The 26,909-nt window shown below is 36.5% G+C and overlaps 1 protein-coding gene across 1 annotated transcript in view; it reads right to left on the bottom strand.

Moving 5' to 3' along the window:
- The window catches only part of LOC149835965 (DHHC-type zinc finger family protein), a 44,999-nt gene that overhangs the window by 3,944 nt on the left and 14,146 nt on the right, over positions 1 to 26,909 (bottom strand). The window contains exons 7-9 of the mRNA XM_090010732.1: positions 6,403 to 6,512; positions 4,338 to 4,424; positions 4,088 to 4,171 (exon numbers count right to left, since the gene is read on the bottom strand). Coding sequence (XP_089866858.1) covers positions 4,088 to 4,171; positions 4,338 to 4,424; positions 6,403 to 6,512 — 281 coding nt within the window. The remainder of the gene's footprint in view (positions 1 to 4,087; positions 4,172 to 4,337; positions 4,425 to 6,402; positions 6,513 to 26,909) is intronic.

Raw genomic sequence — 26,909 nt, 5'->3', positions numbered from 1 at the left:
TTTATTGGGTAATAGCCGAGAATCAAGAATTTTTCACAAGTGTTTTGACTCAGTGTCAGCAATATCGCCGATACTTTGAAAATATCATGATATTATCGGCAAATCCAGGACAGCCAATAATATCAGCAAAATATTACGATATTTTCAAAATATTGCAAGGAAAAAAATATTGGGATATTATCGCGATAATATAGTGATATTTTTTAAAAATCTTATTCCATATATTTTAAGCCCCATTTTTGTATTTTTTTGGTTTCTTTTTGCATTTTAAAAGCTTTTCAAAGTTATTTACTTGTCCTTTTTCCAAGAATAGCTATTATTTTATTATATTTCTTATTATTTTCATATTTTTTGTATTTTTAAAACTCCAGAAATTTTTCAACTTTTAAAAATCTTTCCAAGAAATACCCTCACTGAGAAAATACCTTAATAGATAAAGGTGACTATGTTTGACTATCTTATCAACCAATAAGACCCACAAAATATAGTGTTTTTGAAGTCAAAATACATTTGCAGGACACAGACCAGGATCAGGAACTTCCCACTATCCAGACATGACCACTGTTGTACCCAGAAACTTGGCTACATGCAGAGTTTAGTCTTCCCTAAGCCAGAGAAATCTAAGAATGCCAGCAGACTTCAAACAACAGTTGTGCATTTGTAAGGTTTGGCAGTGACCTTAACAAACAGCCCGTAAACTTGACATGCCCGAGAAACCCTCAGCATTGATATTTAGATACTGGCCTAAAATTAAACACAAATCAAAGAGAGTTCAGAGATGGGGATGACAAGGGAATTACAGAAGAGCATGATCAAGCCTGGATTACATTAAAGTAGAAGCAATCTTATCTTTGTGGCAATAAGAACAACCAAAACTTGCATAAAGGAGATCACCTAAACCAGGCAATTTTTTGCAAAGTTGCACCAAAATAATCTTGCTGCAGATGATGAGAAGTCATGAATAATACATGGTTGTCCCTTGATCCTAATAGAAACATTACAAATACAAAGACTTCCTAAGAATAAATCCAAAGAAAAACCTTTCGGAAGTTCTTTTTTCTTTTAAGATGTAAGCTGATATCCCAACAATGGCATAGACAAAGTCTAGGCAATGTAAACTATATGCAAATCAGTCAGTAGAAGTTTTGGTCCTAGAAATTATCTCTAGATCAACAGGCTACCAGGCAATCAAGAATCTACTAGACTCTGACAAACTTAGCTCTAATAAGCTCAGGAAGGAGCTTTCATTAAAGAGGTCAATTGTCACTGATTATTGGTTGAAAAGCACATGAAGCGTGTTCACAAAAAACCAAAAACAGATTGAAGCTAGCAAAATTTTAAAGAAAATATATAAAAAACAAATGAGCCACCCTCTTTATCAATAACCTAAGTCACACATGCTTCACTTAGTATGTGTATCCTGTGTCAATACGATATGACACTCGGACACACCAGAACACTTTATGGACACAATCAACATTGTGTCATTAACTTTTTCGATTTCTTGATTACTAATTTTGCATTCACTTGCATTATCTTCTTTTAAAATTTGTCATCAATTACATTACATTTCAATTTCAACTTATTTGTATTATTTGATGTTTTTAATTATAGTAATTTGGATTTTTTGTTCAAGAGTTTGCATTTGAGATGATATTCATGTTTTAATGTTTGTGTGTGTATACGCATGTGTGTTTCGTGTTCCAGTGTCATAATTTTTTAGAACTGCCATGTCCTAACATGTGTATCCGCATCCTGCTCCATTTCTTCACCCATATTCATGTGACATGGGAAGCAAGTTCAAAGGACACAAAGTAGCTTCTATGCATCCAAGTGAAATCCACAACAATGATGACGTAGTCACTGGTTGCAACAGTAACTACAATAAAATAAGGTTAAATCTGATGTATTTGATTGATATCTTTCGAACAGAAACCTTTCTCTTAGATAGAGTTGCACCTCTCCCTGAAAGCCAAACTCTCAACAGGGGAGTGAACAATCACCTCTTCCAACTCTAACACCATATAAACAACAGGAGCATGGAAGCAAAAAGAAGCTATTCTCAATAGCATTAAGAATGATCCATAAGATGAATATCAGTAAAAATCAGTTACCTATATCATTCAAGTTAATTTCTCGGTCAGGGTTTTTTCGGAGATTTTCAAAAACTGGTTTTTCTCAGGAAAATCTCAGAAGTTTAAAAATTAAAAAAATATATAAAAATAATAAAAAGATAAGAAAATAATATGTTTTATATCAATTTTCCTTGCAAAAATATAAGGAAATAAGTTTGGATTTTTTAAAGTATTTAAAATACAAAAGAAACAGAAAACTACAAAAAATGGCTTAAAATATATAAAATAAGGATTTTTTTTCAAAAATATCGTGATAAAATTGTGATATTTTCATTCTGGTGATATTTTGAAAATATCACAATATTTTTCTTGCTTGCCTGATTTTGCCGATATTATCGTGATCTTTTCAAAATATTGCCAATATCGGTGACATTGATACAAATAAGATACATAAGGGAAATAAATAAAGATATCCAAATTTTGTATCAATTTTCCTTGCAAAAATATAAGTAAATAAGTTTGGAAAGTATTTAAAATATAAAAGAAACAAAAAACTACAAAAAAATGGCTTAAAATATATAAAATAAGGACTTTTTTCAAAAATATCATAACAAAATTGTGATATTTTCATATCAGGCAATATTTTGAAAATATCGTGATATTTTGCTGACTTACCTGATTTTGCTGATATTATCGTGATATTTTCAAAATATTGCTGATATCAGTGACACTGATACAAATAAGATACATAAGGGAAATAAAGATATCCAAACTACAATCATGAATTTATGAATGCGACAATAATATAAAATGGGACCAGATAACAACACATGGGTAAAAGAATACATGAGCTAATGGCTCCACCCTCATAGAACCCAGACCTAGAACCATACAAGGACAGGCTGGATGGATCACAAACTGGCCACACCATGACAGACCTGGATTCAGACCCACATCTAAGACTAGGCCAACTAGAACAGGATAAGTCCTAGTTAGACGAGATAAAGTCATCAAGAACACGATGTCTGATTGGAATTTAACTAGACCCCTAAGAGCCATAATTAGACTTGCAGGACTCAAACTGAAACAAGAAATAGGCCTTCTCTTCATTGAAATTTTCCCAAAGACATCTGCAGCAATAAGAAAAAAAATCTGACCATTTCCCAATTTCTACAGAAAAGAGGGAACAAAATCCTGCAGAGAATCTTAGAAAATGGTGAATCAAGGAAATTACTCCCATAGAACCTATGTCACATGGGTGCGGGTGCGACACGGGTGCGGCACAATTTTAAAATTTTTGGACACGGGGACTCGGCAAAAAAAAAAATATATATATATATATATATATATATATATATATATATATATATATATATATATATATATATATATATATATATAATTTTATTTTATTTTATTTTTAAAATGCCACAGCTGACAGCACAGTCTGTGTGTCTGTGCACTGTGCACAGTGCACAGTCACAGACTGTGTCTGTGACTGCAGCACTGTCACAGCACTGTGCCTTTTTTTATATATATATTTTTAAATAAAAAATATAAAAAATTAGTTTTTTAGGGACATTTTTGGACTCGGTCAAAGTTGACCGAGTCCAAAATGTGGACGGACTCGGCCTGGACTCGTTGACCGAGTCCGACTCGGCGTTGACCGAGTCCGGGCCGAGTCCGAAGCCGCACCCGTGTCGGGGCGTGTCGACTCGGGTGCGGCACCTCCTTAGCCGAGTCCGTGTGACATAGCATAGAACTAGGTGCATTAATGTGCCGAGTTATAAAAAAAATAATCTAGCTTTATCATGTTCTCCCTTTAATATCTACACTTCTCACCAAGATTTTCATAGCTACTAAAAGGGTTTTCCTTCATGATAAACAGAAATCATAGACTTTTGATGAATCCCATAAACATGAATTTTTCATCCTATGAATAGTAAAAAATGAAGAGCATCCAACAAATGTGCCTACATAAGCCTTTAATAATGAAAGAGAGAGATAGATACCTATGAAAAAAGAGAAGTAGCAGAAGGAATATAAGACAAATAGATAGCACAGCCAGCAATAATATCATGATTGCATCCTTCCACCTGAAAGAGTTGGAAAGTGATTCAGCAATTCCATATTTATGAAAGGGCTGCATAATGACAAACTTCTTTATCATAGTTCACTATCCCCACATTGCAGAACTTCCATCACTTAGCAATGTGCATGAGTTGTTATTTCATTCAAAGACAAAAGATTAGGATAGTGTACCATTCCACTGCAAGGCTGGTCCTCAAACATGTGATATACAGTATACCAGTCCAGATGCATAGTATGGTCTCCCCAAAAATGTACCACCTACATTCCCATATTATAATAAATACCAAGTCAGTTCACTGCTCTCTTTGAAAGCAAAAGTCACACAAAGAAAAAACAGAAGATAAGATGTTAAAGGAATCAGAAAAAGATGGATAAGTATACAGCCTAATCCTCATGAAGAAAGCCAAAAATAGCAGGTTAAAGTTTAAACAAACCATTGCAACTTGAATATTTCAAGAAGCATAACAAAATCACACAAGGTTGTTTCAGTCTTTTCCCAAGAAGATACATAAAAGATCAGCAAAATAGGCACAAATTATGTAAACAAACTAATGTGCTTCAAGACCTCTAGAACTATTAGATTGAAAGTTCACAATCAGCTTGACAAATTACTTATCTACCAAACGGGGGACAAGCTTCTACAGTCACAACTTGACTATTAGATAGGATCATAGGATATAATCTTCTTTATGTCAATGATTATACAAGTATTAATAATATATCCACGATTCTTACAAGGCTGAAAAAAGAACCATATGAGGGGTGCATTTTCAACTGAAATCATTATAGAACATATGGTTGTTATAACATGGAAGAACAACTGCATAATCCCTATTAAAAAAGCTGAAATATTTTCTATTCCAGCCACAAGGTGAATAAATAACCCATTTCCATCCCTTTTGAATGTGACTATGTTGCAGTGCTACTTTCATCCTGAGGAGCAACAGCACAATAGTTACTGAACTTGTGTCTCCGTTTGTGCTACTTTGTCCTATTGACCACAAGAGATCCTATTTGAAAATCATAAAGATTCTGTACAGCACAAGCACCATCGTGTAGCCAAGATTGCTCTCTTAGCTTTCATCTCCTAAACAGTCTCAAACGCTTAGCCACAAGAAGCTCCAACATTCAGTGAACTGTCACCCAGAATGCCACAGAATTTGTTTATAGTAGTTAATGCGAGGGGGGAGGCATGATCTGAATGCTGTCAACTTTCTATACCATTATACTAAAGGATTCAGGTTAGATTATCAGCATGCTAATAATTACTGAATGTATATATAAGGGCGCTTTTGACACCCAGGAGAAGTTCCACCGGGAGAAAAGGTTGTGAGGGGTACCTCGCGATATTTTCTCCCCTATGTTTGGGGAGAAACTTCCCTCAAAACGTGCAAGGAAGTTTAATTTCCCTACTGAAAATGACAAGGAAGTTCCCCCAGCAGAACTTCCCCCTGGGCGTCAAACGCACCCTAAAAGACTGAAACACTGTTAACCTATGTTACCTTGACACTTCTGGAGGGCCAACATGTCAGTGTCCAACACTTGGACACCAACACTGACACTCGTAGGCACTTCATTTTTCAATATAGAAGTGTCCAAGAAAAAAATGGACACTTGGTGTTGTGTCCAGCACTTTTGAGTGTCTTAGACATGAAGTGTCCAATGTTGGACACTTTCTGTCCATTTTGTTTAAACCCTATTTTCTCCCTATATGTTTTATTGGATTCTAACTCCACAAAAATGAGTTGGCATGCCCCTTTACTATACAGTAAACGGCTCAGCCTCTCTCTGTCTCTCTCAGTTGATGAAAGAGTCAAGGTAGTTGGTAAAAGGACTCTCTCGCTGTCACCACAGTCAAGCGGCCAGTCCCATTTAAGAACTTTCCTTTTTCACAATTTTGATGAATTGTGTGGTGCCACATACATGGAAAAGAGAACCGAGGATGTCTCATTTTTCTTTTGAAATAATTCTTTTATTTTTTACTTTATGACCTCTCTCTCTCTCTCTCTCTCTCTCTCTCTCTCTATATATATATATATATATATATATATAGTTAGTTAGTTAGTTAGTTTTTCAAAACCTGCCATGTATGACACTTCGTACTTGTGTCCTACATCGAGACCCATGTCAGTGTGCAAGTAACATGGCTCTTAATAATGGAGGCAAGACAAAAGAGAGTGAGTAATAAAGGCAAAGAGCAATCAAATATGGCATCATTCAATAAGAATTTACTCACCAAAACCGGCAATGGTTACACTGTCCTATGCATGTCCCCAACCAAACACAATGATGATCAAACTGAAGAACGCATCTATGACAATCATGGCAGTGCTTTGCACGTGGTGGCTGCAAAGAATGTATATAAACAAGACATGTATTAGTCATTGAATAGTCTACATAATAATATTTTAGTTCCCTATTGCAATTCAACAATGGAATAAACATGAGTAACACTATAACTAGAATTATCAATATTGTTTCTTAGACATGATATGGAAAGAATGAAATCTCAATTAATTCAAGTTAAAGAAAAATATTTGTGTGAACAATGCATCAAGTAAATATATCAACCAACATAGACCAAATTTACATGTAAATACATACGATCTTTGTCAAAATAACACAAATTTATACATCTCTCGTTTCATTATATGAAGAAGAGACTACATGGTTTTATGGGGTATTCACAGGAGGTTATGGTTACGGTTGAAGAAGAGACTTCATGGCCCCTTACAGACAACTTTCAGTGTTAGGCTCTACTACACAGGTAGATTTGATAAGGATATCACCATTAGGACTGCTGCAGGATCAGAGAATCAGTTGTATATTACAGGATAAATGGGAAATCTCTAACGACAGAGGTATTTTGGTGGAACATTGAGTAAGATATGAACTATTACATGGTGCAGAGTGTCAGTAATAATGAAGCAACAAGAAGATAGAACTGAAGTGGATGAGAACAAATATCTATATACATAATTCAGAGCAACATATTCCAGGGAGCTTAAGGATCATCCAAAACAAATAAAAAGAAAAATCACACATCAAATCTTGAAGTGCATTCATCTTGTCATATAAGACTTACACATCTCGAAGGGGAAATTGGTAAAGGTAGAAGGCTCTAGGATAGGGGAAAATATGTTAAGGTTCGGAAGGAAGCAACGAGCAGCAATGTGAACAGATGTGGATAAAACTAAAATGCAGCTTTGGAAATTAAATTATGAAATAGGTTCACAAAACAGATGCCACACAGATTGGAATCAGCTTGATCAAAATGATGACATACAGATGAGGTATGCACACTATAAAGATTACGCAACCAGCCCTTCTACTGAGATGGCACTTTACAGCAACTAGATAATGTTAGTTGAGCCTATGGTTGAGCCCTTTTATGATCTTTTTACAATTACGATAGGGGAAATGAGTAGTTTCCATTGTGTTTAGCTTTCTTCTATTTAATGCCATCAGTTGATGCCATGTTCTTAATGTATGTTGTTTAGTTTGTCTGTGTTTCACACCACATTTTGTGGCATAGTGATGGTTGTTATTGCCGAACTAAAGTTATTTCTTCTACATCGTTGTTCACCATTGTGAATACCTGCAGCAAGTTATAGAGGAAAGAAAAAGAAAGAAAAGAGAAAGGAGAAGAAGAGACAAAAGAGGAAGAAGAATAGGAATAGAAGCACAATCATGGATCTCCTTTTGCTCAACCCCTTCATTTTATTACTTTACTTTAAAAGAGCACAAAAAGGACAATTTTATCCTTTACAAGTTAGACTTTATAATCACAAGAAAAAATCAAATCCTTAAAACCTGGTCAACTGTGTATGTGACAGAAATGCCATTCATTCGACACTCCCCCACAAGTTAGGAGTGAAGTCATTGATTGCCCTCAACTTGCCAAGGAGTTCCATATGACTTATTTTGTTGACAACCTTTGTTAGGTTGTCAGCTAGTTTTCTTAAGTTCTTACAAGAGGAATCTTGTAAACCTTTTTTTCATGGTTGGCATTCTCAAAAATCAGTATCGGATCGGACACCTGACTCAGGTGAGACAACTCGATGACTCGGACGAGTCATGGTTTTTTATTTAATTTTAAAAATAAATATAAACTTAAAAAATTTAATATACGAGTGTGTGTGTGTGTGTATATATATATAGAGAGAGAGAGAGTGACCGAGCACTGTCATTTTAGCCAATAAATTTTTTTAATAATACGTAAATTCAAGATTAATTGATTGACTATTTTTTTGGTTGCATGTAAATTCACGTTGTGTGGAAGGAGCCTTCTCCTCTAATTAATGAAAAATCCATGCAATCTTTCACATCCAACTAAGCATTTTATCATTAATTATGTATTTAATGATCCACATAAATTCTGTCTACTGACTTTACTTTTTAGACTGCATGCATGTCTTCTTCGACTAGGTATTTAATGATCCACCTCTCCATTTCCCAATATATATATATATATATATATATATATATATATATATTGCCACTAATCTGGTACATCATGACAGGTCAAAGAATATTGGTGTAGATTGACATTTTATTCTGGAAAAGATTGAAAAAAGGCATAGTTGGCAAACTCGGCGAGTCAACTCGTGACTCGGCCAAGTTGCCTTGTATTGACCCCTAACTGAGTCAAAAAATCAGTATGACTCGGTTAGGACTTAACTCGGTCGAGTTTAAATAGTGATAAGCTCAGTCTTAGCTGAATCGACCGAGTCATGGGAGTTTTATTCTTAAATAGGCTGAGTGCTTCTATGGTTAGAAATTATTGTCTTCCTTATTAGTTGAAGATAAAAATTTTAATGATTTTGGTAATATCAAAGAGTGTAGGCCCATGAAGAGCAACATATTTAAGGAAGGTGTGGATAGTTTACCTTACCAAGAGAGTTGGCTGTTGGGTATGCTTAAAAGTAGTCACCTTAATACAGATCTCATTTAGGATTTGATCTTGTCCATATCCCTTTACATGACCAAGAACAATTATTCTATATTCTAACTCTATGCTTGACCTTCACACCACATCTTGTTTCTTGCTTCTCCAAGAGACAAGATTTCCACCCACAAAAGCACAATACCTAATGGTGGATCTCGTATCCTCTAGAGAACCAACTCAAACTGCATCAGAGTATATTTTTCACATCACAATGATTGTTGTTGGCGTACAGAATCCCTTTCTCAGGATTACTGTACAAATACCTCAACGCTCTAAACACCACTTGCATGTGTAGGTTGCCAAGAGTGTGCATGTATTGGCTTAATATACGTATAGCATATGCAACGTTTAGCTAGGTAATGGTTACACAAATCAATTTTCCCAGAAGCCTTTGATATCTACCCTTGTCTTTATACAGTTCTCCATTAGCATGACAAAGTTTATGATTTTGCTCCTATAGGGGTGACCAGTGTTGTGAAAAGCGTTGAGGCGTAGCGAGGCGCTCCACCAAAATCTGAGGCGAGGCGTAAGCCTCAAGGCGCAAAGCGTAAGCCTCAAAAAAAAAAATTTAACTTAAAAAAACTATAAAAATTATCTAAAATTATAAATAAATAAGAAATGCTTTATTGATGAAGCACCAACCAACACGAAATAAAAATTCTCAAATAAATACGGAAAAAATATGAGATTAACATGTAAAAGTAACATTAATGTAACTAATGCAAATGTATTTAATTCTAATATCTTTCATGTAGAAAAGCGCCACTGACGGGCCTGAAGTAAGGTCATTCAAAATGTGGCCACTGAACCACCAACTCAATAAGGGTGTACCCACAAACGAAAGAGTTTGAGATGGGAGTTTGTAAAATTTTTGAAACATAGCACATGAGAACACCAATTTTTTTGACTTTTTAATCAATACACAAGAATAATTTTGTGATATTTTACTGCATCTTTTATACATTTCTATTGAAATAATTCAAAATATATATTAAAAGCTACTTTTTGTATTCTTACGCAGAGAAACCGTCCCCAAACTTTTGCTCCCCAACATTTCCTATGGAAAAAAAAGATTAGTGCAGCTTTACCATCCAGCTATCTCATTCACCCCACTGTTAGGGATTGTAAACGAACAGAGCATCTCACTGCTCGGCTCAGTTGGCTCGCACAAAGCTCATTCATACTTGAGCTCAGTGAGATGAGCAATAAGCAAAAAGCAGTTCGTGCAATTTTAGTGAAACGAGCACGATTAGGTTTATCATATGCCAACAAACATAAGAGTAAATGAACTGGTTATGCAGATATGATAAAAACAATGAGGTCACTGGTTCATTTTTGTTGTGGCTTCTTGTAAAAAAAATCATATTTCTGCTTAACGAGCCAACTCAGTTTTGGCTAACTCGAGCTTGTGCAAGCTCATGTTCAGCTAGGCAGTAATCGAACTGAGCCCGAACAAGGCTTTCAGTTTGGTTCGTTTACCCACTGCTCTTCTCTATAAACATTGGTACAGCCAACTTCCCAACCTTGGTCTCAAGGTCTACGAAGGGGATCAAGCCTGTCGAAATAAGTCGCACGACAGGGGTCGTGCCCCTGCCTGCTACAAAGATTTAAGAGAGGGAGGCAAACACGAAGGAAAAATAATGAAGGGGGTCGGGTTACCTGGGGTATGGCTGCTTCCTGCGTCGCAGCTGATTTCGGTGTCGCAGCAGCTTCCGGCGTCGCAGCGGCTTCTGGCGAGGAGGAGGCCGATAAGGGAGAGACGCTAGAGAGGGACTGCGAGAGACTGTGAGAGAGAAGGAGAGGGGCTGTGAGAAAAAGAGAGAGGGAGAGGGGCTGCGAGAGAGAGGGAGAGATTGTGAGAGACGAGAAAGAGAGGGGCTGCGAGACATTAGGGCCCCCGACCCTCGTTAGGGTCGGGGGAAAGAATTTAATTATGGTCAAATGAGGGCTTTGACCCTCATTTGACCATAATCACGAGGCGTGCGCGCCTCACCGTGAGGCGCGCCTCGCCTCGAGGCGTACGCCTCAAGGCCTATGAGGCATACGCCTCTATGCATTTACGCTTCAAGCTTGCGCCTCAAGGCACAAAGGCCCTCACCTTGAGGCGGGGCGCGCTTTTTGCGCCTTGAGGCGCGTTTTTAATAACACTGGGGGTGACGATTGAATTGCACTCCTGACATGCATCTTTCCTTCAATAAGTCGATCACATATTTTATTTGAAAGATCATTGTCTCCTTTTTTTATCTCAATACTTCTATCCCAAGAAAATATCTCAATAATCCCAAGGCCTTGATATATATATATATATATATATATATATATATATATGTGTGTGTGTGTGCGTGTGTGTGTGTGTGTGTGTGTTCAAATAGTATTTTCAAGTTTCAACCTTATGGTTTCCTTCTCATCGTCACTGCTCACCACGATATCATCTACATAAACATTAAGGATAATAACAAGATCACCTTTATGAATAGAGTATGATCAAATGCACTCTTGATATCCAAACTCCATAATGGTTTTGCTAAACCTCTCAAACCAAGTACAAAGTGATTTCTTTAAACCAAAGATACTTTTTTTTAGTTTACATACCATATGTTGACTTGTCCTTTGCACAAATCTATGTGAGAGTGCCATATATATCTCCTCTTGAAGATCCCAATGCAGAAAGGCATTCTTGACATCTAGTTGGTACAATCATCAAGATCTATGAGCGAGAAGGGAAATGATAATATGAAGGGAATTCAATTTTGCCAGCATAAAAAATGTCTCTTGGTAGTTTATTCGATAGGATTCAGTATGCCCCTTTGCCACTGGTTTGGCCTTATATTGCCCTATGCACCCATCAAGCTTAAATTTTAGCATATACACCCATTTGCATCCAACTATTTTCTTCTAGTAGAAAGAATAACAATATCCCATGTTTGATTCTTCTGAAGACCATTTCACTGATCATCACCTCCTTCTATTGAAGCACTTTCAAAGCTTCTTCCACATTCTTAAGAAGGAAAACCAAGTCACAATTAGAAAAAAAGGTCTTTTACTTTGGGGTTTCCCGATTCATGCCCCCCGAGCCTTTAATCACCCACAGGGGGGAGGGGGAAGCCTCACCCGCAACCCTCTCTCCCTCTCGATCGCCCTCGCCTCCCTCTCCCTCTTTGATTCGTCAGAGGAAGCCCCGATCATCGTCCCCTCCTGTTCAGCATACCTCGACCACCGCAGGTGCTGCAGGTACGCCCTCCTCTCTATCTCCTTCTTCCCCTGTTTTCCTCTCCCTCTCTGACGACCTGTCATGGCTGTCGCTGGCAACTCCACAGGGGAGCCCGACATCGACGTTGCCTCCTCTCTCTCTCGTTCATCGCTCCCTACTTGCGACGTTGATCGATGACGGCGCCCTCTCTCTCCAGGTACTTCTTCTTCTTCTTCTTCTTCTTCTTCTTCTTCTTCTTCTTCTTCTTCTTCTTCTAGTTGTTGGAGGGTCAGCAGGAGGCCGACAGCTCCCTGTCGTGTCCTCCCCTTCTCTCTCTGCGTTTGTCGGGAGATCAGTAGGGGACCGGTGATCCCTGTCGTGCCTCTCCTTTCTCGTTATCTTCTTCTTCCTCCCTTTATCTTCTTCTTCTTCTGTCTTCTATTTTCCTATCATCCGACAGGGGGCCGACGCCCCCTGCCCTTGTTTTGATCATCGGACAGGGGGGCTGGCGCCCCCTGTTCCTTGCTCCTTCCGCCTGACAGGGGGCCGACGCCCCTGTCCCTTTGTTTTGGACATCGGACAGGGGGGTCGGTGCCCCCTGTCCTTTGTTTTTTCCATCGAATGGGGATCGGGTTGGCACCCCCTGTCTCTTATGTCGACAGACAGGGGCCCAGAGCCCCCTGCCTCTGTGTTTTTTACTAGTAGCAGGGGGATTTGCCCCCTGTTTCCTAGTTTTTTGGCATGCAGGGGATGTTAGAAAGTGAGTTGGAATACATTGGGTTCAATAATGAACCCATACTTATGCACGTGAAGTGCAAATATACCCATTAAAGGGAAACAACACAAGCACATAATGTGCTAACCCATAAAACCCATAAAAAGGGAAAAATATGACATAAAGTCATAAGTTGCATATCATTGAAGAAACAATGGACAAGGGGTAAAAACCCCATTACAATGGAGCATAAGCTCCCTCAAGAATACAAAAATACAAAGGGGAGAGCCCCTATTTATAAGCATAAGAAGGAGCCACAAAGGGGGCTCCCAAGAGAGTCGTTGGGAGCCCCCAACGGTCACATATGTGACCGTTGGAGGCTCCCCAACGACTCTTTGGGGAGCCTCCCTATGTGGCGCAAAAGCCAAAAAATAAAAAGGGAAAAAGAAGAAAAAATAAAAAAGAAAAATAAAAATAAAAATTACAAGCATTATTCCAAAATGGAATATGCGTAAAACAGAAATTTACAGAAATACCCTTTTGGGTGAAATAAAGTATATATATTTATATTCATATATATATAGATATATATATACATATATATATATATATGTATATATATCTATATATATATATGAATATAAATATATACGAGATTACAAATGTCGATAATACACATATTTTAACATCCCCCCTCAAACTTTGCGGGGAAAAACCCGAAAGTTTGGAAAAACATTTCTTCAAAACAGAGGGAAGTCTTGAAACAAAGTCCAATTCTTCAAAAAATCTTTAAGGAAAAAGCTCTATCTTCATGACAGTTGAGCTAGGTCTTCAAATCCAATTCACCATCGATCGAATCCATGATGTACCTAACGTTCCACATCTTAGCGATCCTGTAGAAAAACAACAAAGAAACAAGTAAAACATATCTTTGCACTTTTACTCAAATGAAACATTTCTAACTAGCATAATTATGGATGACACATGTTAGAAGTTATGCAAATTATGCAGAAATAACACCAAAGTTTCAAAATCATACATCATGTTAAAACAAAGTGAGCGGAAGCAAATTATGCAGAAATAAATTGCAAGAATGCATAATGCATTCATAAGGTCCAATATTGGACAAATATAACCCCATAATGGGGAATAACAAAATGGTCCACTAAGGGACACCACAATAAGCCTACGAAGAGGCATGATATACATAAACATTATTGAATGAGGGCCCAAAAAGGCCATAAAGAGCATATGCATATACTTATCATGAAATGAATTAATACTCAAAGAACTCATTAAAGAACATGCTTCAATCATGTAATGAAGTGCCAAACAAGAGAAACAAAGTCTCCAAGCATACTTTAGGCAAAATAAACCCAAGAGTTCACAAGGTTTTAAAATCACTTATGAAAGACATACTTAATACACATTTTGCATATAAGGGTGGCAAAAACCATAAGCACTTAATATATAGATTAAATGCTAAGAAATCAACTTGATATGCTTATCAAAAATATGATTTGCTTGAAAAACACAAGTCATGAATGAAATTTTGCAAATTTCAACAATAGTTTATCCATTACAAACATCTTCCTCATTAGTCCTCCAAAACTCATAAATCAAGTGTATAAGCTACTAGATCAAGAATATAAAGCCATTAAAGGCCAAAGACACACACAAAGGTGCGTAAAAGAACCTCTTGTCTACATATAATAATACTTGAAATAAGTGCATCTACGACAAGAACAAGAGAATACATGTCAACATGGACTAAAAGGTATCTCTTGTCTACGTAAAAAATACACTTAAAACCAAGTATGTTCAGCTACTAGAACAAGAGTAATAAGCCAACCATGGGCTAAAACATAATACATCTATTGTCTACATATGACAGCACTTGAAATGAGTGAAATAAGTCAACCATGGGCATACATCTAAAGCGACTAGAACAAGGACACAAATGCCAACATAGGCTAAAAATCACACACCATGGTGTGAATCAACGTGCCTTGTCTACATATAAAAACACTCAAGACAAGTGTGTTCAGCTACTAGACCAAAAGAGCAAAAGCCAACAAAGGGCTAAAAACACACGAAGGTGTAATAAAATTCTTGTCTACATATGATGACACTTAGATAATGGGCATAAAAGGAAAAGACTTTTGAGGCAATAAACTTGTAATGAGAATAAACCTCGAATGAAACAATATTCCTTTTAAAAAAGAATACTCATAATAACATTTTGGAATAAATGCAAGTAAAACGTATCTTCAACAAGATACTACAACCGATAAAATAATATTCTTTAGAACAAATGTGTGAACATACACACCAAGAACACTTGTGAAAAAACACAAGAACACATGTGCACAACAAGCACAACATACGAAATCACAAATGTGCAAATGCACTCATAAAATTCATAAACAAATAAAAGGTTGGGCTATAATCCCAAAACATCTTGATTTTAAAAGTACCTTAAAACATTTAAGGTTTCAAATACCATATGTCCATCACATTTACAAAGAAGCATCCATAATATCAATGGCACAAGAGAAAAAATGAGTGTCACACTCATAATTAGAGATCAAATAACAAATCATTTTAGAGTCCCAAGGTGCCCATAACTCACCTCAACAACCATCTATAATATGGAAGGTGGACAATCTAAAAATGATACAACACGAGGTGCCCATAACTCACCTCGACAAACATCTCTAATATAACAATACTAAGGCCAAATAAATGATGCATTAAATAACATGTGATGGACAAACATAAATGCCACAAAAGGGCAATAAGCACATAAGGAATCATTTTCCAAATAAAAGTTTTTACAAAGAGGACCGATTAACAAATTGAATCAAAGGTCCAATATAATCCATCAAAACAATTTTGCATAAACACGAATTATGCTTAATCTTCAAAAGAAGTCTTGTACACCAAAAAAAAAAGGCTTACTATGCAACATAACATGAAATATTAAGCAACATCATGTGTATGAACCGATTTGGAACAAACAAGCCTTAACTATGAAAGACATAAGGTGCAATTAAACGGTGAAGTTGGTGAAAAAATAACAAACTTAGGCCAATATAGGCATTCTTAAAGATGGTGAAGTTCGAAAAACTTATGAAATCTACTATTGCAACTTAAAAATGATAAACAATCATGAAATCTTCATAAAAGAGTATATACTCACAAGAAGATTATAAGGACCGAAAGGCTCCTTAAGGAGAGTTGGAACAAAAAAACATATACAACTCCCAAAGAAGGAGAAAACTCCATTAAAGTGGAAGAAATCCCAACAAAATAGATTCATTAACAAAACCTTATGATAAATAAGATTGTACTATGGCTTAAATAAAAAGTAAACATTTATTGAGGAAAAATTTAACACTCTTAAGTTTTATCAAAAAACATGACTTAATAGATTATTACCTACTCCTAATGAAATAAGTACACAATAAACATTAGTGAAGACCATAACTTTTGTAATGAAATATGCGGAAAAGCAAAAGACTGCATTAAGCACTTACAACATTCACTAATGAACAAACAAAAGGGAAAACACCAAAACCCACAAGAGACAATCACAACATAAAAATATAAATGTCTCTTATTGAAAAGAGAGAGAACTCTCTAAATGTTGAAAACATCCTTAAGAGTGTAAAGATGGAAAGAAAATCACCATATTCCATAAGACCATTTTAAAACTTAATTCAACCGGTATTATAAAAAAAACTTTCTTAATTAAATGTTGCTCATATAAAACGGACACATAATATGGAATTTTTCATATATGCCAAACATTTTTCAAAAAACTACATTTCACAAGCATTTTAATCTTAACATACCTTTCTTTAAAGACTAAACATTCATATAAAGGTATTTTCATAAACAAGGTTAGGTTTAAAATGTAAATTCAAAGTTTTTATCGACCCATTAAAGCAAGTTTTGAGCAATCATATATCTAATTTTTCGCCAAACAAGTTATCATTTAAAGTTTTTCAAAGAAAAACATACGAAAACGATTCAATGGAGTAGCAAGTAACTCAAAAAAGACATAATGACAAAAAGCACACATAAAGAAAAGAACATATTACATTCTTCATACAATACTCAAAGAAATAGAATGCATACCGAATAACTATAAGAAAGACAATAGAGAGAAACGAATACTTCACCATTTTTCTTTAACAAATTCTTGAATACCACGCTTCCCGATGCACCAAAGAGCAACTCGATCTCAACCTTGCTTTGATACCATGTTAGAAAGTGAGTTGGAATACATTGGGTTCAATAATGAACCCATACTTATGCACGTGAAGTGCAAATATACCCATTAAAGGGAAACAACACAAGCACATAATGTGCTAACCCATAAAACCCATAAAAAGGGAAAAATATGACATAAAGTCATAAGTTGCATATCATTGAAGAAACAATGGACAAGGGGTAAAAACCCCATTACAATGGAGCATAAGCTCCCTCAAGAATACAAAAATACAAAGGGGAGAGCCCCTATTTATAAGCATAAGAAGGAGCCACAAAGGGGGCTCCCAAGAGAGTCGTTGGGAGCCCCCAACGGTCACATATGTGACCGTTGGAGGCTCCCCAACGACTCTTTGGGGAGCCTCCCTATGTGGCGCAAAAGCCAAAAAATAAAAAGGGAACAAGAAGAAAAAATAAAAAAGAAAAATAAAAATAAAAATTACAAGCATTATTCCAAAATGGAATATGCGTAAAACAGGAATTTACAGAAATACCCTTTTGGGTGAAATAAAGTATATATATTTATATTCATATATATATAGATATATATATACATATATATATATATGTATATATATCTATATATATATATGAATATAAATATATACGAGATTACAAATGTCGATAATACACATATTTTAACAGGGGAGCGGGCCCCTGTCTCTGCATAGTCCTTCGGGAAGGGGAGGAGGCTCCCCCTTCCACTTGCATGATTCTTCTGGGAGGGGTAGGGCCCCTGCCACTGCCTGGTTTTCCGACAGGGGCCGAATTCCTGCCATTTGCTCGATTGCGCTGGCAGGGGCTGAGCCCCTACCACGACTTGGTTATCCGGTGGGGGCCTAGCCCCACCCACTCTCCTTCTTCGGCAGGGACTGAGCCCATGCCCTTTCTGGTCCTTACTATGGCTTTAGCATTTTAAGTATTCATACTTTTGCAGTTTGCATGATGGATCCCGCTCCTGCCCCACAACCCGAGTCCTACATCACCTACACTCGTAGGCGCACACAACGACGCAACATTCTGAGGTAGGAGAAAGTCGCACGAGGACTTTGGATAAATTAAATAAAGATTTAGGAAATTGAGATAATGACAGATGATACTCATATGACTTATGTTCTTTACTTGTTTTTATTGCATGCTTCCTGAAGTTGCCATATTCTGCATGCATAGATTAGTTCTGAAGTTAGTTTTTTGCCATTAATTTCCTTTACTTATTCATTGGCAAGTATATGAACACTTAAAGAAATTACGCCTTAATATGGATACGCATATGCAATGCAAGTGTGCAATTGACATGAGTATGCATAATGAAGGGAAGTGTGCAATGAGCATTAAATGAGTGTTTGCATATGTTAAATGGATTACACTTGGTTTTATGCATGCAAGAGAATATGACATTGTACAAATGTCTAAGTTGTTTATGACATGCATGTTCATGGTATTAAGGAATAGTTGTTTCTTATACATGTAAAGACCTGAAATTATCATGTCTTGCATGTAATCAGTGGCATGAGTGTTCACATGTTCAGTAGTACGATTCATAAATAAAATCATGTATTGGTTCACATGTTTAATTGAATTGGTTCATGAATGGAAGTGTGTATTTGGCATGATTATATGGAAGCATGCATTGTAATAATGAATACATGTATATGAATATTATTATTTCATGCACATCTCTAAATTGGCATTCATGATTGTATATCGAAAGGCATGTGATATGAACATAATGCATTAGCATGTTTCTTAAGATTTTTGCATATGAATGAATAGATGATCAAGATGGCTCATCATGAACTGTGGGATGCCTTGAGTCGGTGTGCTCCTTGCTTTACTTGTTTTTCCATTGCAAAAGTCATATTTGGTATTGTGGTTTTAATTGAACTGTTTTATTATTGCCACGAGTGGTAGACTGTAAAGGGTTGCGCATGCTGATTTGCGAGCTTATGTTTACATGTTGATTTGTAAATTTATAGAATTAATAGTAACAATAAGATAAGAAAGAGAAAAGTGTAATTAACGTTCCCTTGATGTTTCTTCTATGGAAAGGAAATCTTGGGCTTAGCGGTTTGAGAACCGTGAGGATACTAAAACTCCGTGTGCGTTGTTGTTTTCCCTGAACATGATATTAAGGTTCTTCTCCTGGCCACGATTATAGGGAGAGTCTGTCACTTTGTCTGGGGGTGGTGTGTAGACACAGTTGTTGTTTTGGTATACCAAGAAAGTGGCGCCAGTGGATGCTGATTTTCATGGTGTTCCCGACATTGGATGTTGATTTTCAATGTTTCGATGGATGGTGTTGTTTACTGATATCGGTCAAGGGCTAAGTTTGGAACCCAGTAATAAAATACAACTTGTATACTAAGTTACCCTGGGAACCTAACTTGACCTCGGGGATTTTACTCGTTTGGTGTATCCGCGGGCAACGGTAATTAAAAAGAGAAACTTAAATTGTGTGCATTTAATAGGTTCATGCATATGAAAAATAAGACTTGACTAAAGATAATAATGTGTTCATACATGTGCATTGAAATCATGCATACTCCTGCTATGCATTAGATCATGCATATTTACTTGTTCCCTTAACTGTTAAACGTTGGTGAATGTATAATTTGTTTCTTAATGTATGTTAAATGTCTTTAATGCTCAGATTTAATTTTTCGCAAATTACAAATGTTATTACTGCTTTCAATGGAATAAATTGCTTATCTTGTAATGTCTTACTTTATTTATTCTGCATTATCTATTTGTGCACCTACTATTTTGTTATAAAAATGACTCATTTTATGGGCAAGTGACGAGTAGGACCTTACAGACAGCTGATAGCACGATGCAACATGGCCCGAGATCACCCTCTTTCTGTTGGCATCTTGGCTATTCTTTGTAAGTAAGATTGGTTTGTAAGCTAACGTGCCCATAATTGTCAACTTGTTTTTCTCTCTAAAAGAAAATTGTTTCTACTTACGACCTGAAAAATCAAAATCCTAAACTTTGAAAGGTTTTCTCTAAATGATTTCAAAATTTACAAGTTGAAATTTTGGGACGTTACAGAAACCCATCGCAGGACCACAGCCCGTGGCACAAGAAACTGTTAAAATATATGTAATTCATATATATATATATATATATATATATATATATATATATATATATATATATATATATATATATATATGTTTATATACATATATATATATTATCTAAAATACCCGATAGGGGTATTTTAGTCATTTCACAAGTACCTGATAGGGGTACTTGTTTCTTTTCTTTATTTTTTGTATATTCTTTTTTCTTTTTTTACTTTTTATTTTTTATATTTTTGCCCACCTAAAAGGGGCCCCACCATGGAATCGATGGAGCCCCCAACGGTCACATTTGTGACCCTTGGGGGCTCCCAACGACTCCATGGGAGCCCCTAGGTGGCTCTTCTTTTAAAGCCATAAGGCCACTCCTCCTCTCCTTTTTGTGTATAAATAGGGGTGAACCCCTCTTGTATTTTTCACTCTTGAGAGCTCTCTCTCTTTTCAATAAGAGACATTTATATTTTTATGTTGTGTTGTCTCTTGTGGGTTTGGGTGTTAGCCCTTTTGTTTGTTCATTAGTGGATGTTGTAAGTGCTTAATGCACTCTTTGCTTTTCCGCATATTTCATTACATGGTATCAGAGCCTTGTGTATGCTCTTCTTCTTAATATAGCTAGTTGTGTAGCTATATTTTTTTCTTGTTGTATCTCTCTTCATTTATCCTCTTGTGAGTGATTAAAATGGAAGGAGAACAAAAGATTGATCTCTCCTTCAAGCTCAATGACTCCAACTAACTAAGATGGATGGTGATCAAGAAAAAGCTCTTGAAGGAAATGCCCGCATGAAGGCCATTCAAGATCACCAATCTAAAGTGGAAGATTGGGAAAGTAAGCATGCCAAGATTCTTGCTTGGTTCATGAACAATGTGGAGCTCAAGATTTGCGCCAACATTGCCAAGTTTCGGATGGCTAATGAAGCATGGTTCTTTATGAAAGGTATGTTTACTCAAAAAGACCTTGTTCGTCAATTCTTTCTTCAAGAAAAAATCCGGACTATCAAGCAAGGAGAAATGAGTGTAAGGGATTACTTTAGCACTCTTGGTCCCCTATGGGATGAACTATCTTTACTAGAACCAAAATAGGTTTCTAGTGTGGATGTGGAATTAAGGAGAGAACAAATGGAAAAAGAGCACTTTTTCTAATTTTTACATTGGCTTAGGCCCGAATATGAACAAGTTAGATCTTCCCTCCTACATAGATCGAAGCCTCTTCCCTTGGAAGATGCCATAGCCGAAATATGCCAAGAAAAAACTCGTCTTGGCATGATTAAAGGAGGAGATGATGTCTTGGTCGTATCAAAACCCGGCAACCATATGAAAGCTTACAAACCTCCACATTTTGGAAGGCAAAATAATTATAATGGCAACTATAGAAAAGTCATTTGCCATCATTGTCAAGAGTCGGGTCATATAAGACCTAATTGCCCTAAGTTGAATGAAGCACCTAAAAATAAGGTTGCTTCCGTTGAAAAAGCTACTCAAAAGAAAGAGGAAACCATCAAAGGGAAGGAATCTTTTTCTCTGGCTCAATTATCGGAAGCACTACAAACTCCACTCAAGATACCATCAACCTCGGGTGCCGCCATAGCTTCTTCCTCTCCTCCAGGTATGTCTTCTTGGATCCTTGACTCTGGAGCTTCCTTTCATATGACCCCACTTGAAAATGAACTTTCCGATTTATGTAATAATTATAAAAACTCCTATGTTTCAACTGCCAATGGTACATCTTTACAAGTAAAAAGTTTTGGAACTTTAAACTTTTCAAAAGATTTATTTGTGCCAAACGTGAGAGTTGTACCTCAACTTAATTTAAATCTCCTCTCTGTTGCTTAAATATGTGATCATGGATGTGAAATCTCCTTCTCAACTAAGGATTGCTCTATACAGGATCTCCGGTCCGGGAAGCAGATTGGGCAAGGCCATAGGAGGGGATATCTCTATTACATGAGCAACTTGAAACTCCCCACTAACTCTTTTTGTAACCATGTCCAAGATAAAAATATTGAAATTTGGCATCAAAGACTTGGACATCCAAGTTTCTCAAAAATGCACTTCTTTCCATTTGGAAAGAAATTTTGTAATGAGAAACATTTTGTTTGTAAGAATTGTATTTTTGGCAAAATGAAATCTACTCATTTTCCAAACCGAACTTTTGTGTCCAAAAGACCTTTTGAGTTAGTCCATTCGGACGTTTGGGGTCCTTCCCCGGTCATGTCTAAAGGAGGGTACTCCTATTACGTTACTTTCATTGATGACTACACTAGGTATGTATGGATCTACTTTCTCAATTTAAAATCCGAAGTCTTTGACTTCTTCAAAAAATTTCATATGATAGTTAAAAATCAATTCTCAAGTAATATCCCTACTCTTAGATCCGATTCGGGTGGAGAATATTTATCAAATGAATTTCAAAATTATTTAAAAGTAAATGGAATTTGTCACTCCCCAACAAAACGGCTTGGCCGAAAGAAAGCATAGACACATCATGGAAACCACTAGGACACTCTTTATTTCCAAAGAAATTCCAAAGAGTTTTTGGGCCGAAGCGGCCTTAACCTCAACTTACTTAATAAATAGAATGATATCTTCATCCTTACAAAATACATCTCCATATGAAAAACTATTTGAAAGAACACCCGATTTCAATAGATTAAGAATTTTTGGATGTAAATGTTTTGTCCTTACACATAAACGAGACAAATTATCTCCTAAAGCTATTGAATGTGTTTTCTTGGGATATGGAGAAAATCAAAAGGGTTTTAGATGTTTTGACTTAAAAAATAACAAACTCTATGTATCCAAAGATGTAACCTTTTTGGAAAATGAAAATGGTTTTGTGAAAACTAAAGATATTGACAAAAGTGAATATGCTTTTTTATTTGATCTTCTATCTCAAGAAGATGAGACTCCTCAAGAAGAGGAAATCTCTAATGAGTCTTTGAATGACCTAGAGGATATTCTTCTTGACAATGTTATAGATGAAAGTGATAGACCAATCTAAACCTATGTTAGGCGTGGTCAACAAACTCAAATGAGCACCTTAGAAAAATACTCTCAAGGATCCAACATAGAAGAAACCTCTTTAAGGAGATCCAGTCGGATCTCCAATCCTCCTAATAGGTTTGTTTCCTATGAGTCCCTAACTTCAAGATATAGAGCGTGTCTAATTGCGTTGCACTCATTTCATGAACCTTCACACTATAATGAGGCCAAAAACATTCCCCAATGGGTTGAAGCCATGAACTTAGAGCTTACTGCCCTTGAAAAAGCAAAAACTTGGGAAATAACTTCGTTACCCACTGGAAAGAAATCAATTGGATGTAGATGGATCTTCAAAATTAAAACTAAGAGTGATGGTTCATTAGAACGTTATAAAGCACGGTTAGTAGCTAAAGGATATGCTCAAGAATATGGTATAGATTATGAAGAAACCTTCGCACCTATTGCTAAAATGACTAGTGTTAGGACTCTTATTGCCATGCGTCAGTGAAAAAATGGCATATCTATCAACTAGATGTTAAGAATGCATTTCTAAATGGCGAATTAAATGAAGAAGTTTACATGGATCCCCCACCAGGAGTATGTATTGGTAAAAATAAAATTCTTAAACTTAAAAAGGCATTATATGGTTTAAAACAAGCCCCAAAGGCTTGGCATGATAGATTTAGTAATGTAATGACAAGTTTGAACTTTCGTTCATGTTATACTGACACTGCTTTGTTTGTGAAAAGTGTAGGGTCTTCAGTAGTTATTTTATTACTTTATGTTGATGATATGATCATCACTGGAAGTGATGAACAAGGAATTTATGATATTAAGAAAGTCTTAAAAGAACATTTTGACATGTCTGATCTTGGTTTCTTAAGATACTTTTTAGGGATTGAAGTGGCGTACTCTCCTCGAGGGTATATTCTCTCTCAGATGAAACTGGCTGCTGACATTTGTTCTAAATCTGGTATCTCCGATGATAAGAAAACAGAAACCCCTGAAGTCATCAATGCAAAGTTAAGGTTGGAAGATGAAACACCTCTCGAGGATCCTACTCCCTACCGGCAACTTGTTGGGTCTCTAACCTACTTATCTATTACTCGGCCAGACATAGCTCATGTTGTCCACTCTGTCAGTCAGTTTCAACATGCACCTACAACCGTGCACATGAGTGCAGTCTTAAGGATCGTCAGATATATCAAAAACACCATAGCTAAGGGAGTTTTGTTTTCTTCCTCCTCATCACTTGATTTAATTGCTTATACTGATGCTGATTAGGGAGGAAATCCCAATGACTGAGTCTCAACTACGGGATTTTGTGTTTTCTTAGGTGACTATGATTTCTTGGAGATGCAAGAAGCAGCACAAAGTATCCTTGTCCTCAACGGAAGCGGAATATCGTGCTATGGCCACTACAACCATAGAACTTGTATGGCTAAGAAGTCTCCTCAGTGATATGGGCATTGTCATCTCTACTCCTTCGAAGATGTGTTGTGACAACAAAAGTGCAATTTATATTGCAAGCAATCACACCTTCCATGAGCGTACTAAGCATATTGAGATGGACTGCCATTACGTACGTAATGAATACCTGAGAGGAACCATAGCACTACCTTACGTAATGAATATCTGAGTACCAGTTGGCGGACTTCTTCACTAAGACCGTTGTTGCTCCTCGTTTTTTGTTTTTCCTTAACAAGCTTTCGGTTATATCCCCGTAAAGCTTGAGGGAGGGTGTTAAAATATATGTAATTCATATATATGTATATGTTTATATACATATATATATATATATATTATCTAAAATACACGATAGGGGTATTTTAGTCATTTCACAAGTACCCGATAGGGATACTTGTTTCTTTTCTTTATTTTTTGTATATTCTTTTTTCTTTTTTTACTTTTTATTTTTTATATTTTTGCCCACCTAAAAGGGGGCCCACCATGGAGTCGATGGGGCCCCCAACGGTCACATTTGTGACTGTTGGGGGCTCCCAACGACTCCATGGGAGCCCCTAGGTGGCTCTTCTTTTAAGGCCATAAGGCCACTCATCTCCTTTTTGTGTATAAATAGGGGTGAACCCCTCTTGTACTTTTCACTCTTGAGAGCTCTCTCTCTTTTCAATAAGAGACATTTATATTTTTATGTTGTGTTGTCTCTTGTGGGTTTGGGTGTTAGCCCTTTTGTTTGTTCATTAGTGGATGTTGTAAGTGCTTAATGCACTCTTTGCTTTTCCGCATATTTCATTACAAAAACAGTGTAATTAATTCAATAAACATTAAGTGGATTTTTGCGGTGCATAAGAAAAAAAAATAAGCATAGAGCATCCCCTGCTCAAGGCCCACACGGCCTACGATGATCCATCTTTTGACCATTGATGCATATAATGCAAAAACCATCATGAGCATGCCCTTATGCATTTCTTTCACATACTTTCAAATGCACATTCTTACATACTAAACAAGAATGTACATGAATATAAACTTTTACATGCATGTGTTCACATGGTTATACAAAATACATGTTTCTTTCCATGACTCATCTTATGCTCAATATGCGAACATTCATGCAAATATGCATATCCATAACAATATAAATTTCAGGATTTTCACGTGCCCACAACATGCACATGTAAGTAACATTACATTAGAAATATTGACCGTGCATAATCAATCCATAATAAGCATGCGAACGCTAGATTTTTGACATGCGTAAACCCTAATCATTCATTGTAGGCAAATCTGGACATAGGTACATCAAACAGAATTTAAAGACACAGTTCAAGTTGCAGAATTGCTCATGTTTATGCTTTATCTCCCAATTTGTTTTATAAAGTTTAGGTATCTTGCAATTGCACATGACCATTGTTTTTGTATCATGCACATGTTATCATAGAATTCAAAACTGCAGTTATGACTGCATTATTCTGGCATGCCGTTAAGTGCTTTCAGTCTGTATACGGTCCAAGAAGACAAGTACCTATTACAAGTCGATTTGAACCATAATTGGTTCATTCTCAGAAAGTGCACTGGCACCATACTATTAATTTATGCAGTCTTATTTTTATTTTTTTTCAGACATCTGGTCCAGCCGAACTCAGTCGGCTGGGGGCTGATCTGGCCAACTGCCCAGCATAAAAATTTATAGATCTTTTTTTTTTTTAAAGTGCACAGTCACCTGGCCAAGTCCCTGTACCAGCCCAGTCGAGACAGGTTCGGCTGGGCTGCCAGCCAGCCCACTGAAAAAGTTTAAATACTCTTTTTTTTTTCTCTTGTCAACTGTTTTTTTTTAACAGTTTGCTGCCCAGCAGGCCTGGCGGGTCCAGCAGGGCCTGCGACAGGTCGGCCCAGAGTACGAAAAGAAAGCAGTTATGCACTACAGAATTTTTTTCAGGACTTTTAAATATATGCATATTCCAGGTTTACCATACAAGCAAGTGCAGTTTTCCGGTCAGCTATGCTTAGGCGAGTAGACATACAAATAAACATGTATAGGCATATTCACATTCAAGAACATGTGTACATTTGCATTTGCATGAATTCATAA

Source organism: Nuphar pumila, chromosome 6 (assembly GCF_984573655.1).
Source record: "Nuphar pumila chromosome 6, dmNupPumi1.hap1.1, whole genome shotgun sequence".
NCBI lineage: Eukaryota > Viridiplantae > Streptophyta > Magnoliopsida > Nymphaeales > Nymphaeaceae > Nuphar > Nuphar pumila.
The sequence above is the reverse complement of the archived record's forward strand: the minus strand, read 5'-3'. Positions and strand labels throughout refer to the sequence as shown.